This window comes from Somniosus microcephalus, chromosome 32 (assembly GCF_052327205.1).
Source record: "Somniosus microcephalus isolate GS21.2 chromosome 32, FLI_Smic_1.0, whole genome shotgun sequence".
Classification (NCBI taxonomy): domain Eukaryota; kingdom Metazoa; phylum Chordata; class Chondrichthyes; order Squaliformes; family Somniosidae; genus Somniosus; species Somniosus microcephalus.
Genome location: NC_141018.1, coordinates 14,759,022 through 14,777,650, shown reverse-complemented (window position 1 = coordinate 14,777,650; position 18,629 = coordinate 14,759,022). Strand labels below are relative to the sequence as shown.

General features: G+C 49.9%; 1 protein-coding gene across 1 annotated transcript in view; it reads left to right on the top strand.

The window, feature by feature from the left end:
• Positions 1 to 18,629, top strand: part of LOC147097288 (uncharacterized) — a 33,825-nt gene that overhangs the window by 8,142 nt on the left and 7,054 nt on the right. Inside the window, exons 3-8 of the mRNA XM_085972114.1 lie at positions 4,072 to 4,479; positions 4,916 to 5,398; positions 17,344 to 17,469; positions 17,580 to 17,601; positions 17,699 to 17,733; positions 17,828 to 18,014. Coding sequence (XP_085828240.1) covers positions 4,072 to 4,479; positions 4,916 to 5,398; positions 17,344 to 17,469; positions 17,580 to 17,601; positions 17,699 to 17,733; positions 17,828 to 18,014 — 1,261 coding nt within the window. The remainder of the gene's footprint in view (positions 1 to 4,071; positions 4,480 to 4,915; positions 5,399 to 17,343; positions 17,470 to 17,579; positions 17,602 to 17,698; positions 17,734 to 17,827; positions 18,015 to 18,629) is intronic.

The window sequence follows — 18,629 nt, the reverse complement described above, 5'->3', positions numbered from 1 at the left end:
CCCTCTCTAGTGCAATCACATCTTTCCTGTAATGTGGTGACCAGAACTGCACGCAGTACTCTAGCTGAGGCCTAACTAGTGTTTTATACAGTTGAAGCATAACCCCCCCTGCTCTTGTATTCAATGCCACGGCTAATAAAGGCAAGCATTCCGTATGCCTTCTTAACCACCTTATCTACCTGGCCTGCTACCTTCAGGTATCTGTGGACATGCACTCCAAGGTCCCTTTGTTCCTCTACACTACTCAGTGTCCTATCATTTAATGTATATTCCCTTTCCTTGTTAGCCCTCCACAAATGCATTACCTCACACTTCTCCGGATTGAATTCCATTTGCCACTGTTCTGCCCACCTGACCAATTTATTGATATCTTCCTGTAGTCTACAGCTTCCTTCTTCAGTATCAACCACACAGCCGATTTTAGTATCATCTGCAAACTTCTTAATCATACCCCCTACATTCAAGTCTAGATCATTGATATATACCACAAAAAGCAAGGGACCTAGTACTGAGCCCTGTGGAACCCCACTGGAAATGGCCTTCCAGTCACAAAAACACCCATCAACCATTACCCTCTGCTTCCTGTCTCCGAGCCAGTTTTGAATCCACCTTGACACTTTGCCCTGGATCCCATGGGCTTTTAACTTTGTGACCAGTCTGCCATGTGGAACCTTATCAAAAGCCTTGCTAAAATCCATATACACTACATCAAACGCACTACCCTCATCTACCCTCCTTGTTACCTCCTCAAAAAATTCAGTCAAGTTTGTCAGACACGACCTTCCCTTAACAAATCCGTGCTGACTATCCTTGATTAATCCGTATCTTTCTAAATGAAGATTTATCCTGTCCTTCAGAATAATTTTCCCACCACCGAGGTTAGGCTGACTGGCCTATTCTTTTTCCCATTTTAAACAAGGGTACCACATTAGCAGTCCTCCAGTCCTCTGGCACCACACCTGTAGCCAGAGAGGATTGAAAAATGATGGTCAGGGCCTCTGCTAGTTCCACTTTTGCTTCGCTTCCGTGTCCGAAGTCGCTGCAGAGGTTGATGCCGGGTGGTCCCTCCGGTTTTATTCCTATTATTGTTTTCTGTAGCGGTTTGTTACAACTGAGTGGCTTGCTAGGCCATTTGATAGGGCAGTTAAGAGTCAACCACATTGCTGTGGGTCTGGAGTCAGATATAGGGCAGACCGGGTAAGGGTGGCAGATTTCCTTCCCTAAAGGACATTAGAGGGATATAAATCAGTGCTGTTTCCGTGTGGATGTTTAATGTGCTCATATCACAGTCCTTGCTGGGCCATTTTAATGGGTTTAATCATTGGGCCTCAGTTTAAAATTCGCACTGAGAGTGAGGAAACAGGTTAGGAAAAAAATCTTTACACGGAGAGTTGTTTTGCCACATTGAACCACAGTTGGCATCATGAGAAAAAGGACCTGAATTTAGAGAGAGCGCTTAAAGTGCGAAAGGTCTTGTGGTGTTTTGCAAATGTAGAAGTGCAGGGAAGGACGGGAACTTGAGGTAGGAGGGGAGTGAGTGGAAGTGGCCAAATGCTCGGTTGGGGAGGTAGATTTTAAGGAAGCTTTTGCAGATGCCAGTTTTGTTTCTGATCAATGATGGCCCTCCCCCAGGATGTTTATGGTGGACGTTTCGACGATGGTAATGCCATTGCATGTCAAGAGGAGATGGTTAGACTCTCTCCTGTTGGCTATGGCCATTGCCTGGAACTTGTGTGGTGCAAATGTTACTTGCCAAGCCTGGATACTGTCCTTCATATGGCATGTTGGCCTTCATTGCAAGAGGATTTGAGTACAGGAGCAAGTCTTACTACAGTTATACAGGGCCTTGGTGAGACCACACCTGGAGTACTGTGTGCAGTTTTGATCTCCTTATCTAAGAAAGGATATACTTGCCATAGAGGGAGTGCAGCGAAGGTTCACCAGACTGATTCCTGGGATGGCAGGACTGTCGTACGAAGAGAGATTGGGCCGACTAGGCCTGTATTCACTAGTGTTTAGAAGAATGAGAGGGGATCTCGTGGAAAAGTATAAAATTCTGACAGGGCTAGACAGACTGGATGCAGGGAGGATGTTTTCCCTGGCTGGGGGGGTGGGGGTCTAGAACGAAGGGTCACAGTCTCAGGATACAGGGTAGGATATTTAGGACTGAGATGAGGAGAAATTTCTTCACTCAGAGGGTGGTGAACCTGTGGAATTCTCTACCAGAGACAGCTGTGGAGGCCAAGTCACTGAATATATTTAAGAAGGAAATAGATAGATTTCTAGACACAAAAGGCATCAAGGGGTATGGGGAGAGAGCGGGAATATGGTATTGAGATAGAGGATCAGCCATGATCATATTGAATGGCGGAGCAGACTCATAGGGCTGAATGGCCTACTCCTGCTCCAATTTTTCTATGTTTCAATGTTTGTCCAGGTGTTGCTGCATGCGGGCACGGACTGCTTCATTATCTGAGGAATTGTGAATGGAGCTGAACACTGTGCAATCATCAGGGAACATCCCCACTTCTGTCCTCATGATAGAGGGAAGGGCATTGATGAAGCAGCTGAAGATAGTTGGGCCTAGGACACTGCCCTAAGATGGTATTGGGGAGTTTTGAATTCAATGCCTGGGGGAGGTCAGTGAGGACAGGCGTGATTGGTGAGTAGGATACTGTGTGGGACAGGATGTGGGTGGCTGAGTTGGAGTTCAGAAGGTTGATGAGGAAAGGATTGGAGATGTCAGTGGTCGAGGAGATGAAGTTGTGGAGAAGAGTTCCAGCAGCACTAGGAATGGAGGTAGGCAATCTTTGGCAGGGGAAGTCACGACATCTGGTGGTGGGCTGGATATGGGTTTGAGGTTTAGCTCAGGGTCAAATAGGGTCAGTGTGTACTGGAGCTGAACGGGATGGCTTGGCCTTTCCCAACTTTGAACTGAGGAGAGTCCTGGTTTTTCCCGAACCCGATGCCAGATAAGAAATCGGACAGTCCAGCACTGAGGGCATTGATGGAGAGGTGAAGTGAGGTATCAACTTGGCCAAATTTGGAAGCTGACTCCTTGACAACGTTCCTGAGAGATATCACGTATGTGTGGAATATAGAATAGGGCAAGGATGGAGCCTTGGGTGGACGAGGGGCGACCATTGGACACGGGAGAAGAGTGATTCCTGAGGATGTGCTGGCTACACTGCGACAGATAGGACTGGATGTATTTGCAGGCAGTGCCACAAAGGTGGGCCATTGGCGAGGCATTTGCGGAGGTTGACTGTGTCAAGGGCCTTGGAGCTGCTGAGGAGGTTGAGGAAGGATAACGCACTGTGATTGTAATCACACAGGATATTGTTAGTCATTTTGACAAGGCTAGTCTTGGTGATGAGTGTCACTGAATACATAGAGATTGTCAACAAGCATTAATGAAACAATTTGGAAGAAGTAATTAGACAAAAAAGTAATTGGTAACTTCAAGTAGATATGCTAATTTACAGCACAGAAACAGAAAATGCTGGAAACACTCGGCAGGCCAGGCAGAATCCGTGGAGAGAGAAACAGAGCCAACGTTTCAGGTCTGGGACCCTTCATCAGAACTGGAAAAAGTTAGAGATGCAACAGATTTTAACCAGGTGCAGGGGCAGGGAAGTGGGGTGGGGAGAAAAGAACAAAAGGGACGGTCTGTGATGGGGTGGAAGGCAGGAGAGATTAAATGTTGCAAATGGGGTCGGCAGAATCATCAACAGCTGCCGCCTGAAAAAGTAGGGGCCGAGGTTATGGTCTGAAATTGTTGAACTCGATATTGAGTCCAGAAGGCTGTAAAGTGCCTAATCAAAAGATGAGGTGCTGTTCCTCGAGCTCACATTGAGCTTTGTTGGAACAGTGTAGAAGGCCAAGAATGCAGAGGGATGCTAATTTACAGACTGTGGCAAAGAATTCTATGAAAGGAACAATAAACTGGCCTATTACCAAGTGTGTGATTCCTTCATTTACTGTGAGAGGCTTGTGTCAGATTGAGTGTTTAATGATCTTTCCTGTGTGGAATGTTACTTATCTCTATCCGATTCTGCCCTTTCCCTGCAGGATCCACTTATCTCCTCTTCCGAGGACCAGGAGATGTCACCACTCTGCAATGCCACGTGCCCACTGGTGCTGGGAATAAAGTAACCTTGTGCAGCTCCACTGATCTCGGAGCAGAAATAGACAAAATAACATGTGAGAATAAAGAGAAGGAAATGCAATTTTGTGAAAACGTCAGTCCTAATTGGAGAAACAGGCCCAGTAAAACAGAGTGTAGAAAATGCAAATTAAATGAAGAACAAACGGAGTCTCAGTCTCTGACATTCCATGTGAAGACGTTTAACTCGAGGGTATTTACCTGCTCGGCTCAGGATTCCAGAGGAAGAAGATCATCGAACTGTCTGTCCTGGCTCACACTGTCAGGAGAGGGATGTGAAAACCACGATTTGTTCTTTGTGATAATCCAGAGTGGTACGTGTACTGGGGTAATATCGGGGGAGGGATCGGGGAGGGATGGGGGGTTATCGGGGAAGTATCGGGGAGGGGTTAGGGAAGTTATTGCCGGGACTTTAGGGGAGATCTAAGGTGAGGTGTTAGAGGAGATATTAGGGAGGCGTTGGGGAGATATTAGAGGAGGTTTTTGGGCAGAGAGCTGTCATTGGGAAAACTTTAGAAGCTTTATTAAGATGAAATTACCATGTATGTAGATAAAGAGAAAATAGTGAAAAGTAGCTGGCACGGATTTCAAAGAGGATGATTGAGGTTGAAAAACCGTCGAGAAGATAATAGACATGGTAGATGGAGGAATGCGGGGATGTACTGTACATGGACTTTAGGAAATCCTTTGACAAAGTACCGCACTGAAGATTATTATATTAATAAATGTTCTTGTCAATGTTGTTTATAGATTCAGATGAAATATTTTCTGCTGAAGAGATCTCCTGGTCGCTGACAGTGTCAGAGGGAGAGAATGTGACTTTACCCTGCCAGTTTGAGAATAGAAAAACCCTCTTCTTCACTCTGTTTTGGATCAGATCTGGGAACATCAGCGAGTGTCTGCACTCTGTTCACACTGAGGGTTATGAGGCACATTCTAACACACGCTGCTGTGTGGATAGAAAGTCATCACAAAGAATCTCTAACCAAAGCTCAGACAATCCTACTGTTAGATGCCAGTCTCACAACCTTACTATTCACTCAGCGAATGTGGTGGACACTGGGAGGTATCTCTGTGCTGTCCACGGTCAATATTCAGGGAAACCTGTCTGGAAGATTGTAGCAAACATCTCCCTTACTGTGACAGAGGCAAGTGCAGAGACTTCAGACACGCCCACCTCAACATCTGGAATCTGCTCAGTGACCAGCAGCATAACTCGTACAAATACTCAAAGTAAGTGATACAATTTAGAAACAATGCGACTCATTTAATATAAATAATTCTATATATCTATATATACTCCCCCCGTCTCTCGCTCTCTCTCTTCCCCCCAGTCGCTCTCTCTCTTCCCCCCAGTCACTCTCTCTGTTCCCCCCAGTCGCTCTCTCTGTTCCCCCCAGTCGCTCTCTCTCTTCCCCCCAGTCGCTCTCTCTCTTCCCCCCAGTCGCTCTCTCTCTTCCCCCCAACTCGCTCTCTCTTCCCCCCAGTCGCTCTCTCTCTTCCCCCCAGTCGCTCTCTCTCTTCCCCCCCAGTCGCTCTCTCTCTTCCCCCCCAGTCGCTCTCTCTCTCTCTTCCAACAACAACATGTCCTCAAAAAAGCCTCGGCACCGCCGGGCACCCCCAGCTAGTCTATATATATAAAAGAGCTCTTCTGTCTGTCTGTCCGTTCTCTATATGTTCGAAAGTTATAGAGCGTACCTACACGCGCGTCACGTCAAAAGAAAGCTTACGATTACGGACCGGTCATAGGCGTATTTACTTTTCCGTCAGACAAAAATCGTGCCCACGGTATCCAAAAAACGTTCAAAATTCCGCTAATTAAATGGGAAAAGTTCTGCTCATTTGCTCATTAGCATTGAGTGACGTGAAGGTTGACCAATCGTGCGGTCGAGCGACCTGACAGTTGACCGACGGTTGACCAATTGCTGCGTCACGGGGGCGGGTTCATTGTGCGTGCGGGCGGGCCATCCTTCAGTTGAGTGTTGAGTGACTTGATGATTGACCAATCCTACAGTTCAGTGACCTGACGGACGACCAATCGGTGCGTGTGTGGGCGGGCCTTATCGTTCTGAACCGAGGTGAGTGGCCGCCATCTTGATTCTTCACGATTTTTCTCCCACACTTTCTGTGTGTTAGGGAACTAAGGAAAATAACAATTTATTTGAGTTTTAAATTGTATTTAGCAACAGTAGGAAATGAAGTGATGCCCTGCCCTTCGGCCGGAGGCGCGCCTACTTTGACGGCCGTTTCGAGCAGCTGTGCCGGTGCCGGGCACGGCCTAGCAGCCCGGGAAGCCTGGGCCTTGAGTTGCGGGCCGTGCCGGGAGCCGCCGCGCACAAAACTTCCCCGCGGCGTCAACAGCCCCGCCCCAGAGCCCGACCCAAAGCCACCAGGTCACCGGCCGCAGCGGGCCGTGCCGGGAGCTGCCGCGCACAAAACTTCCCCGTGGCATCAACAGCCCCGCCCCAGAGCCCGACCCAAAGCCACCCGGTCACCGGACGCGGCGGGCCGTGCCGGGAGCTGCCGCACACAAAACCTCCCCGCGGCGTCAACAGCCCCGCCCCAGAGCCCGACCCAAAGCCATCAGGTGAGCGGCCGCGGCGGCCCAGTCTCTCTCTCTCTCTCACTCTCTCAATCTCTCTCTCTCACACTCCCAATCTCTCTCTTTCTCTCACACTCCCAATCTCTCTCTCTCACACTCCCAATCTCTCTCTCTCTCACACTCCCAATCTCTCTCTCTCTCACACTCCCAATCTCTCTCTCTCACTCCCAATCTCTCTCTCTCTCACACTCCCAATCTCTCTCTCTCTCACACTCCCAATCTCTCTCTCTCTCACACTCCCAATCTCTCTCTCACACACTCCCAATCTCTCTCTCTCTCACACTCCCAATCTCTCTCTCTCTCACACTCCCAATCTCTCTCTCTCACTTCCAATCTCTCTCTCTCTCACACTCCCAATCTCTCTCTCTCTCACACTCCCAATCTCTCTCTCTCACTCCCAATCTCGCTCTCTCTCACACTCCCAATCTCTCTCTCTCTCTCACACACCCAATCTCTCTCTCTCTCTCACACTCCCAATCTCTCTCTCTCTCACGCTCCCAATCTCTCTCTCTCACTCCCAATCTCTCTCTCTCTCACACTCCCAATCTCTCTCTCTCTCACACTCCCAATCTCTCTCTCTCACACTCCCAATCTCTCTCTCACACACTCCCAATCTCTCTCTCTCTCACACTCCCAATCTCTCTCTCTCTCACACTCCCAATCTCCCTCTCTCTCACACTCCCAATCTCTCTCTCTCACTCCCAATCAATTTCAATTTCAATTCAATTCAAATGCTTTATTGGCATGAAAGTTTATAGGGAACCATATTGCCAAAGCTTACATAACAAAAAGTACAGTTTTCCAACATTCTGTAGGTGTCAAACAATTTTGACCTTCGTTGGGTACATACAATATTAGTTTAAACAGTATTAATTTAAAGTCGTTGAACATCGTTGGGTAAATTCAGTATTAATTTTAAACAGTCCTCAGGTTGTGACATGTTGTTACATATTTGGCACCAAGGTATGGTCTGTCTCCTTCTCCCAGGACTAATCTTAATTTTGACAGGTCATCCAATTCTTTGAAATCTGGGGTTGTTTGGCTGAGCTTGTCAAATAATATGTTTCTTGTTGTGTTGAATTTTTCGCATTTTAGGAGGAAATGCATCTCTGTCTCAACCTCACCGGCCAGACATTGATCACATATTCTATTCTCTCTAGGCTGCCAGGATTTCTTGTATCTTCCTTTTTCAATTGCCAGTTGGTGGTCGCTTAGTCTGTACCTGGTGAGGGTCTGTCTCTGTTTTGTGTCTCTGATGGTCGAGAGATAGTCTGCCAGTTTATATTCTCTCTCTCTCTCTCTCTCACACTCCCAATCTCTCTCTCTCTCACACTCCCAATCTCTCTCTCTCACACTCCCAATCTCTCTCTCTCTCACACTCCCAATCTCTCTCTCTCACACTCCCAATCTCTCTCTCTCACACTCCCAATCTCTCTCTCTCTCACACTCCCAAACTCTCTCTCACACTCCCAATCTCTCTCTCTCACACTCCCAATCTCTCTCTCACACTCCCAATCTCTCTCTCTCACACTCCCAATCTCTCTCTCTCTCACACTCCCAATCTCTCTCTCTCACACTCCCAATCTCTCTCTCTCACACTCCCAATCTCTCTCACACACTCCCAGTCTCTCTCTCTCTCTCACACTCCCAATCTCTCTCTCTCACACTCCCAATCTCTCTCTCTCACACTCCCAATCTCTCTCACACACTCCCAGTCTCTCTCTCTCTCACACTCCCAATCTCTCTCTCTCACACTCCCAATCTCTCTCTCTCATACTCCCAATCTCTCTCTCTCTCTCACTCCCAATCTCTCTCTCTCTCTCACTCCCAATCTCTCTGTCTCTCACACTCCCAATCTCTCTCTCTCACACTCCCAATCTCTCTCTCTCACACTCCCAATCTCTCTCTCTCACACTCCCAATATCTCTCTCTCTCACACTCCCAATCTCTCTCTCTCTCACACTCCCAATCTCTCTCTCTCACACTCCCAATCTCTCTCTCTCTCACACTCCCAATCTCTCTCTCTCTCACACTCCCAATCTCTCTCTCTCACACTCCCAATCTCTCTCTCTCTCACACTCCCAATCTCTCTCTCTCACACTCCCAATCTCTCTCTCTCTCACACTCCCAATCTCTCTCTCTCTCACACTCCCAGTCTCTCTCTCTCTCATACACTCCCAGTCTCTCTCTCTCTCACACTCCCAGTCTCTCTCTCTCTCACACTCCCAATATCTCTCTCACACTCCCAATCTCTCTCTCACACTCCCAATCTCTCTCTCTCACACTCCCAGTCTCTCTCTCTCACACTCCCAATCTCTCTCTCTCACACTCCCAATCTCTCTCTCTCTCACACTCCCAATCTCTCGCTCTCACACTCCCAATCTTTCTCTCACACTTCCAATCTCTCTCTCTCACTCCCAATCTCTGTCTCACACTCCCAGTCTCTCTCTCTCTCTCACTCCCAGTCTCTCTCTCTCTCACACTCCCAATCTCTCTCTCTCTCACGCTCCCAATCTCTCTCACACTCCCAATCTCTCTCTCTCTCTCACACTCCCAATCTCTCTCTCTCTCACACTCCCAAACACTCTCTCTCTCACACTCCCAGTCTCTCTCTCTCTCTCACACTCCCAATCTCTCTCTCTCACTCCCAGTCGCTCTCTCTCACACTCCCAATCTCTCTCTCTCTCACACTCCCAATCTCTCTCTCTCTCACACTCCCAATCTCTCTCTCTCACACTCCCAGTCTCTCTCTCCCTCACACTCCCAGTCTCTCTCTCTCTCACACTCCCAGTCTCTCTCTCTCTCTCTCTCACTCCCAATCTCTCTCTCTCTCACTACTAATCTCTCTCTCACACTCCAAATCTCTCTCTCTCTCACACTCCCAGTCTCTCTCTCTCTCTCTCATGCTCCCAGTCTCTCTCTCTCACTCCCAGTCTCTCTCTCTCTCTCTCTCACGCTCCCAGTCTCTCTCTCTCACACTCCCAGTCTCTCTCTCTCTCTCTCTCTCACACTCCCAGTCTCTCTCACTCTCACACACTCTCTCTCTCTCTCTCTCACTCCCAGTCTCTCTCGCACTCCCAGTCTCTCTCTCTCTCTCTCTCACACACTCCCACTCTCTCTCTCTCTCTCTCACACCCCCACTCCCTCTCTCTCTCTCACACACTCCCCGTCTCTCTCTCTCACACTCTCAGTCTCTCTCTTTCTCTCACACTCCCAGTCTCTCTCTCTCACACTCCCAGTCTCTCTCTCCCTCTCTCACACTCCCAGTCTCTCTCTCTCTCACACACTCCCAGTCTCTCTCTCACACACTCCCAGTCTCTCTGTCTCTCTCTCTCTCTGCACACACGCCCACTCTCTCTCTCTCTCTCTCTCTCACACACTCCCACTCTCTCTCTCTTTCTCACACACTCCACTCTCTCTCTCTCTCTCTCACACACACACTCCCACTCTCTCTCTCTCTCTCACACACACTCCCACTCTCTCTCTCTCGCTCTCTCTCACACACTCCCACTCTCTCTCTCACACACTCCCAGTCTCTCTCTCTCTCTCTCTCACACTCCCAGTCTCTCTCTCTCTCACACACTCCCAGTCTCTCTCTCTCTCACACTCCCAGTCTCTCTCTCTCTCACACACTCCCACTCTCTCTCTCTCTCTCTCTCACACACTCCCTCTCTCTCTCTCTCTCTCACACTCCCACTCTCTCTCTCTCACACACTCCCAGTCTCTCTCTCTCTCTCACACTCCCAGTCTCTCTCTCTCTCACACACTCCCAGTCTCTCTCTCTCTCTCACACACACTCCCAGTCTCACTGTCTCTCTCTCACACACTCCCACTCTCTCTCTCTCTCTCTCACACACACTCCCACTCTCTCTCTCACACACACTCCCACTCTCTCTCTCTCTCTCTCACAGACACTCCCACTCTCTCTCTCTCTCTCTCTCACACACTCTCTCTCTCTCTCTCACACACTCCCACTCTCTCTCTCTCACACTCCCACTCTCTCTCTCTCTCTCTCTCACACACTCCCACTCTCTCTCTCTCTCACACTCCCACTCTCCCTCTCTCTCACACACTCCCACTCTCTCTCTCTCTCTCTCTCTCACACTTCCAGTCTCTCTCTCTCTCTCTCTCTCACTCCCAGTCTCTCTCTCTCTCTCACACTCCCAGTCTCTCTCTCTCACATTCCCAGTCTCTCTCTCTCTCTCTCTCACTCCCAATCTCTCTCTCTCTCTCTCACTCCCAGTCTCTCTCTCTCTCACTCCCAGTCTCCCTCTCTCTCTCTCACACTCCCAGTCTCTCTCTCTCTCTCTCTCTCACACTCCCAGTCTCTCTCTCTCTCTCCCACTCCCAGTCTCTCTCTCTCTCTCTCTCTCACTCCCAGTCTCTCTCTCTCTCACTCCCAGTCTCTCTCTCTCTCTCTCACACTCCCAGTCTCTCTCTCTCTCTCTCTCTCTCACACTCCCAGTCTCTCTCTCTCTCTCTCTCTCTCACTCCCAGTCTCTCTCTCTCTATCTCTCTCTCACTCCCAGTCTCTCTCTCACACACTCCCAGTCTCTCTCTCTCACACACTCCCAGTCTCTCTCTCTCTCACTCCCAGTCTCTCTCTCTCTCTCACACACTCCCACTCTCTCTATCTCTCTGTCACACACTCCCACTCTCTCTCTCTCTCACACACTCCCACTCTCTCTCTCTCTCTCTCTCTCACACTCCCTCTCTCTCTCTCACACACTCCCACTCTCTCTCTCACACTCCCTCTCTCTCTCTCACACTCCCAGTCTCTTTCTCTCTCTCTCTCACACTCCCAGTCTCTCTCTCTCTCTCTCACACTCCCAGTCTCTCTCTCTCTCACACACACACTCCCACTCTCTCACACTCCCAGACTCTCTCTCTCTCACACTCCCAGTCTCTCTCTCTCTCTCTCACTCCCAGTCTCTCTCTCTCTCACACACTTCCAGTCTCTCTCCCTCTCTCTCACACTCCCAGTCTCTCTCTCTCTTCCCCCCAATCTCTCTCTCTTTCTCTTCTCCCCCCAATCTCTCTCTCTCTCTTCTCCCCCAGTCTCTCTCTCTCTCACTCCCAGTCTCTCTCTCTCTATCTCTCTCTCACTCCCAGTCTCTCTCTCACACACTCCCAGTCTCTCTCTCTCACACACTCCCAGTCTCTCTCTCTCTCACTCCCAGTCTCTCTCTCTCTCTCACACACTCCCACTCTCTCTATCTCTCTGTCACACACTCCCACTCTCTCTCTCTCTCACACACACTCCCACTCTCTCTCTCTCTCTCTCTCACACTCCCTCTCTCTCTCTCACACACTCCCACTCTCTCTCTCACACTCCCTCTCTCTCTCTCACACTCCCAGTCTCTCTCTCTCTCTCTCTCACACTCCCAGTCTCTCTCTCTCTCTCTCTCACACTCCCAGTCTCTCTCTCTCTCTCACACACACTCCCACTCTCTCACACTCCCAGACTCTCTCTCTCTCACACTCCCAGTCTCTCTCTCTCTCTCTCTCTCTCACTCCCAGTCTCTCTCTCTCTCACACACTTCCAGTCTCTCTCCCTCTCTCTCACACTCCCAGTCTCTCTCTCTCTTCCCCCCAATCTCTCTCTCTTTCTCTTCTCCCCCCAATCTCTCTCTCTCTCTTCTCCCCCAGTCTCTCTCTCTCTCTCTCTCCCCCAGTCTCTCTCTCTCTCAGCCCGTCTCTCTCTCTCTCCTTCCCCCCTCTCTCTCCTTCCCCCCTCTCTCTCTCCTTCCCCCTCTCTCCTTCCCCCTCTCTCTCCTTCCCCCTCTCTCTCCTTCCCTCTCTCTCTTTCCCTCTCTCTCTCCTTCCCTCTCTCTCGCTCTCTCTCTCCTTCCCTCTCTCTCTCTCCTTCCCTCTCTCTCTCTCCTTCCCTCTCTCTCTCCTTCCCTCTCTCTCTCTCTCCTTCCCTCTCTCTCCTTCCCTTTCTCTCTCTCCTTCCCTCTCTCTCTCCTTCCCCCTCTCTCTCTCTCCTTCCATCTCTCTCTCTCTCCTTCCATCTCTCTCTCTCTCCTTCCATCTCTCTCTCTCTCTCTCCTTCCATCTCTCTCTCTCTCCTTCTCTCCCTCTCTCTCTCTCTCCTTCCCTCTCTCTCTCTCCTTCCCTCTCTCTCTCTCTCCTTCCATCTCTCTCTCCTTCCATCTCTCTCTCTCTCTCCTTCCCTCTCTCTCTTCCCCCCAGTCGCTCCCTCTCTCTCTTCCAACAACAACATGCCCTCAAAAAAGCCTCGGCACCGCCGGGCACCCCCAGCTAGTCTATATATATAATTGCTCTTCTGTCTGTCTGTACTCTATACACTCGAAAGTTATAGCGCATACCTACACGCGTGTTACATCAAAAGAATGCTTACGATTCCGGAACAGTCATAAGCATATTTACTTTTCGGTGAGATAAAAATTGTGCCGACGGTATCCAAAAAATGTTCAAAATTCTGCTCATTATCCCCTCATTAGCATTGAGTGATGTGACGGTTGACCAATCGTACAGTCGAGCGACCTGACGGTCGACCAATCGCTGCGTCACGGGGGCGGGTTCATTGCGTGTGCGGGCGGGCCATCCTACAGTTGAGTGACGTGATGATTGACCAATCCTACAGTTCAGTGACCTGATGGTTGACCAATCGGTGCGTCACATTGCGTGTGTGGGCGGGCCTAATCCTTCTGACCGGAGGTGAGTGGCCGTCATCTTGATTCCTAACTTTATTTATTTTTGCCACTTTCTGTGTGTTAGGGAACTAAGGAAAAGAACAATTTATTTCAGTTTTAAATTGTATTTAGGAACAGTTAGAAATGAAGTGATCCCCTGCCCTTCGCCCGGAGGCTCGCCTACTTTGACGGCCATTTTGAGCGGCTGTGCCGGCGCCGGGTGCGGCCTAGCAGCCCGGGAAGCCTGGGCCTTGAGTTGAGTGGATTCCTGGCGCGATGCCGCAGCCCCCTGGGCCCGAGGCGGACGCCGATCGATTTGTTTTAGTCGCCAGTTTAGAGAATGCCCGGAACCTGCTGAAGGCCGTTCATTTCCGTGACCAGGTCACCGTCTTCGCCTTGGCCAACAGCATCAGGGTTCGGCTCAGTTTGTGGTTGCGGCCCGGGGACTCACTCTGGCTTTCACCCCTTTGGCCCGCTCCCGGGGCTCCCCGCGGCGTCAACCGCGCCGCCTGAGAGCCGGACCCAAAGCCACCAGGTGACCGGCCGCGGCGGTCCGTGCCGGGAGCCGCCGCGCACAAAACTTCCCCACGGCGTCAACAGCCCTGCCCCAGAACCCGACCCAAAGCCACCAGGTGAGCAGCCGCGGCGGCCCAGTCTCTCTCTCTCTCTCATACTCCCAATCTCCCTCTCTCTCACACTCCAGTCTCTCTCTCTTACACTCCCAATCTCTCTCTCTCACTCCCAATCTCTCTCTCTCTCTCACACTCCCAGTCTCTCTCTCTCTCACACTCCCAATCTCTCTCACACTCCCAATCTCTCTCTCTCTCTCACACTCCCAGTCTCTCTCTCTCTCTCTCTCACACTCCCAGTCTCTCTCTCTCTCTCTCTCTCTCAAACTCCCACTCTCTCTCTCTCTCTCACACACTCCCAGTCTCTCTCTCTTCTCTCTCACACTCCCAGTCTCTCTCTCTCTCACACTCCCAGTCTCTCTCTCACACTCCCAGTCTCTCTCTCTCTCTCTCACACACTCCCACTCTCTCTCTCTCTCTCACACTCCCAGTCTTTCTCTCTCTCTCTCTCACACTCCCAGTCTCTCTCTCTCTCTCTCTCTCACTCCCAGTCTCTCTCTCTCTCTCTCACCCCAGTTTCTCTCTCTCTCTCTCACTCCCAGTCTCTCTCATCTCTCACACTCCCAATCTCTCTCCCTCACACACTCCCAGTCTCTCTCTCACTCACACACTCCCAGTCTCTCTCTCACTCCCAGTCTCTCTCTCTCTCTCTCTCACGCACTCCCACTCTCTCTCTCTCTCTCCCCCCAGTCGCTCCCACTCTCTCTTCCCCCCAGTCGCTCCCTCTCTCTCTTCCCCCCAGTCGCTCCCTCTCTCTCTTCCACCCAGTTGCTCCCTCTCTCTCTTCCAACAACAACATGCCCTCAAAAAAGCCTCGGCACTGCTGGGCACCCCCAGCTAGTATATAATATAAATAATTCTTTCACAAAATGTCTCAGGCTCCTCCATCACCATCCCTTAGTATGTCCTGTCCCTCAGGCAAGACAGACCCATCAGAGATGACAGCACAGTGGTATACAGTCGAAAGGGAGTAGCCCTTTGAGTCCTCAACATTGACTCCCTGACCCCAAGAGGTCTCATGGCATCAGATCAAACATGGGCAAGGAAACCTCCTGCTGATTACCACCTACCGCCCTCCCTCAGCTGATGAATCAGTACTCCTCCACATTGAACAACACTTGGAAGAAGCACTGAGGGTAGCAAGGGCACAGAATGTACTCTGGGTGGGCGACTTCAATATCCATCACCAAGTGGCTCGGTAGCACCACTACTGACTGAGCTGGCCAAGACCTGAACGACATAGCTGTCAGCGGCGGGTGGTGAAAGAACCAACACGAGGGAAAAACATACTTGACCTCGTCCTCACCAATCTACCTGTCACAGATGCATCTCTCCATGGAGGCTCCATGAACATCCCCATTTCAATGATGTCAGGGCCCAGCACGTAAGTAGTGCAAAAGGCTAGGCTGAAGCGTTTGCAACCATCTTCAGCCAGAAATGGCGAGTGGATGATTCATCTCGGCCTCCTCCTGTGGTCCCCACCATCACAGAAGCCAGTCTTCAGCCAATTTGATGCACTCCATGTGATATCAAGAAACGGCTGAGCGCACTGGATACAGCAAAGGCTATGGGCCCCGACAACATCCCGGCTGTCGTGCTGAAGATTTCTGCTCCAGAACTAGCCACACTTCTAGCCAAGCTGTTCCAGTACAGCTACAACACTGGCATCTACCCAACAAAGTGGAAAATTGCCCGGGTATGTCCTGTCTTCAAAAAGCAGTACAAATCCAAAACAGTCAATTCCCCCCCCCATCAGTCTACTCTCAATCATCAGCAAAGTGATGGAATATGTTGTCGACAGTACTATTAAGCAGCACTGCTCACTGATGCCCAGTTTAGGTTCAACAAGGACCACTTGGCTCCAGACCTCATTACAACCTTGGTCCAAACATGGACAAAAGCTGAATTCCAGAGGGGAGGTAAGAGTGACTGCCCTTGACATTAAGGCAGCATTTGACCAAGTGTGGCATCAAGGAGCCCTAGTAAAACTGAAGTCAATGGGAATCAGGGGGAAAACTCTCCACTGGCTGGAGTCATACCTAGCACAAAGGAAGGTGGTTATGGTTGTTGGAGGCCAATCATCTCAGCCCCAGGACATCATTGCAGGAGTTCCACAGGGCAGTGTCCTAGGCCCAACCATCTTCAGCTGCTTCATCAATGACCTTCCCTCCATCATAAGGTTTAGAAGTGGGGATGTTCGCTGATGACTGCAGTGTTCAATTCCATTCGCAACCCCTCAGATAATGAAGCAGCCCTTGCCCACATGCAGCAAGACCTGAACAACACTCAGGCTTGGGCTGATAAGTGGCAAGTAACATTCGTGCCACATAAGTGCCAGGCAATGACCATCTCCAACAAGAAAGAGTCTAACCACCTTCCCTTAACATTCAACGGCATTACCATTGCCGAATCCCCCACCATCAACATCCTGGGGGTCACCATTGACCAGAAACGTAACTTGAACAGTCACATAAATACTGTGGCTACAAGAGCAGGTCAGAGGCTGGGTATTCTGCAGCAAGTGCCTCACCTCCTGACTCCCCAAAGCCTATCTACAAAGCACAAGTAAGGAGTGTGATGGAATACTCTCCACTTGCCTGGATGAGTGCAGCTCCAACAACACTCAAGAAGCTCAACACCATCCAGGACAAAGCAGCCCGCTTGATTGGCACCCCATCCCCCACCTTAAACATTCACTCCCTCCACCAACGGCATACTGTGGCTGCAGTGTGCACCCTCTACAAGATGCACTGCAGCAACTCGCCAAGGCTTCTTCGACAGCACCTCCCAAACCCGCGACCTCTTCCACCTAGAAGGACAAGGGCAGCAGGTGCATGGAAACACCACCACCTCCAAGTTCACCTCCAGGTCACACACCAGCCTGACCTGGAAATACATCGCCGTTCTTTCATCGTCGCTGGGTCAAAATCCTGGAACTCCCTCCCTAACAGCACTGTGGGAGTACCTTCACCACACGGACTGCAGCGGTTCAAGAAGGCGGCTCACCACCACCTTCTCAAGGGCAATTAGGGATGGGCAATAAATGTTGGCCTTGTCAATAACGCCCACATCCCATGAATGAATAAAAAAAATTTAAGCTGATAGATTCCAGATAAGTTGTCCAGTTTGTACCTGTTATAAGTTGGTTCAATTTCCTTTCTTTGCCATTGCACTATTCCAGATTCTAACTGAAAATGTCTGTTCCTCAGCCCAGGTAACCAGTGTGATCAGCTCTACATATATCACGGGATTGCACAGACTGAACTTAATGTTGCTTCTCCTCTGCAGGTCCAGACACTGTCACACCTGTGAAAGTAACCATAGCGTGTGCGGTTGTGATCATTTGCATTGTTGGGGTACTTTGCATTGTTGGGGCACTTTGCATAATCCGAAGGAAACGACAATCTGCCAAAGGTAAGCAAGAGCTTTAAAATGTTTGATCTAAATCTAGAAAATTGTAAGTGCAGACTCCTTACAAAGATTTTTAAATTTATCTTTCCAATCTTATGGCATGTGTTGTGAAGGATCCTCAGCACCAGGACCCAGGTAGGGATGGGATTCGTTCAGTTTTCGGGCAGACTTTCTGTATAGTTTTCCTCATTTAATGGAACATTTACAGGTTGCTTTTCTTTACTAACTGTAGGGCCGGTGATGTGCAGCTGACACAGGTGGCTGAATGTAAGTGACTAGAATTACTGCCCAACTCTTCCGAGCCTGTCCCTTTGAGAGCTGAAACTAAAAGCACACATCGTCTACCCGTCCTTCTGTCTAGGTTTCCCGTACTCTGTGGTTCCCAGAAGGGATCAGAGCGATGACAACGAGCATGTTGCGTACTCGGTGACGAGAGTTCCAACGCCATCGAGCCAGCCAAGGCCTGGTGAAGGAATGGAGAGCACTGGCCCAAAGTCTGACTCTACAGAGCATATGTACTGTTTGATCGAAGAGTCAGTGGTTAAAGGGTAAGCAGAGTGACAGCTGTCGGCCCCGGCAACGTTCAACACTGACCACGGGTTTTGGGATGGAGGGTTCGGAGATTGTTAATGTAATGAAGGTGAGGGGAGCCCACTCTGCAAATGGGTCACTTTTCCACTGCGGCCACACAGTATCATTTGGAGCACTCCAGATTAGGGGCAGTGTAAAGCTCCCTTGGGACTGTCCCAACAATGCTCCTCAACTCCAAACTCAGGAGGGCGCTCAGACATTTCACTTCTCACACCTCATGGTCTGTTTGAGTGAAAGTGCCAATTTAGGGGTAGTTTTGTACTGTGGCTCACACGCACTACAAACTGGATCGAGATGACCAAATTCATTTCATCAAGGACCCTTAGCGAGAAAGAGAGAGAGAGAGAAAGAGACAGAGAAAGACAAAGAGACAGAGACAGACAGAGACTGCGACAGAGACAGACAGAGATAGAGACCAGGGAGATATAGAAAGAGGACTTTTATTCCTAGTAATCTGGACTTGGCAGATCCTAAAATATTAAAGGGCCGTACTAATCTATTCCACCACCCAGCATAAAACATTTCTAGGTTTTGCAGCCAATCTCACAACCGAACAGTTCTAAGTCAGGTAT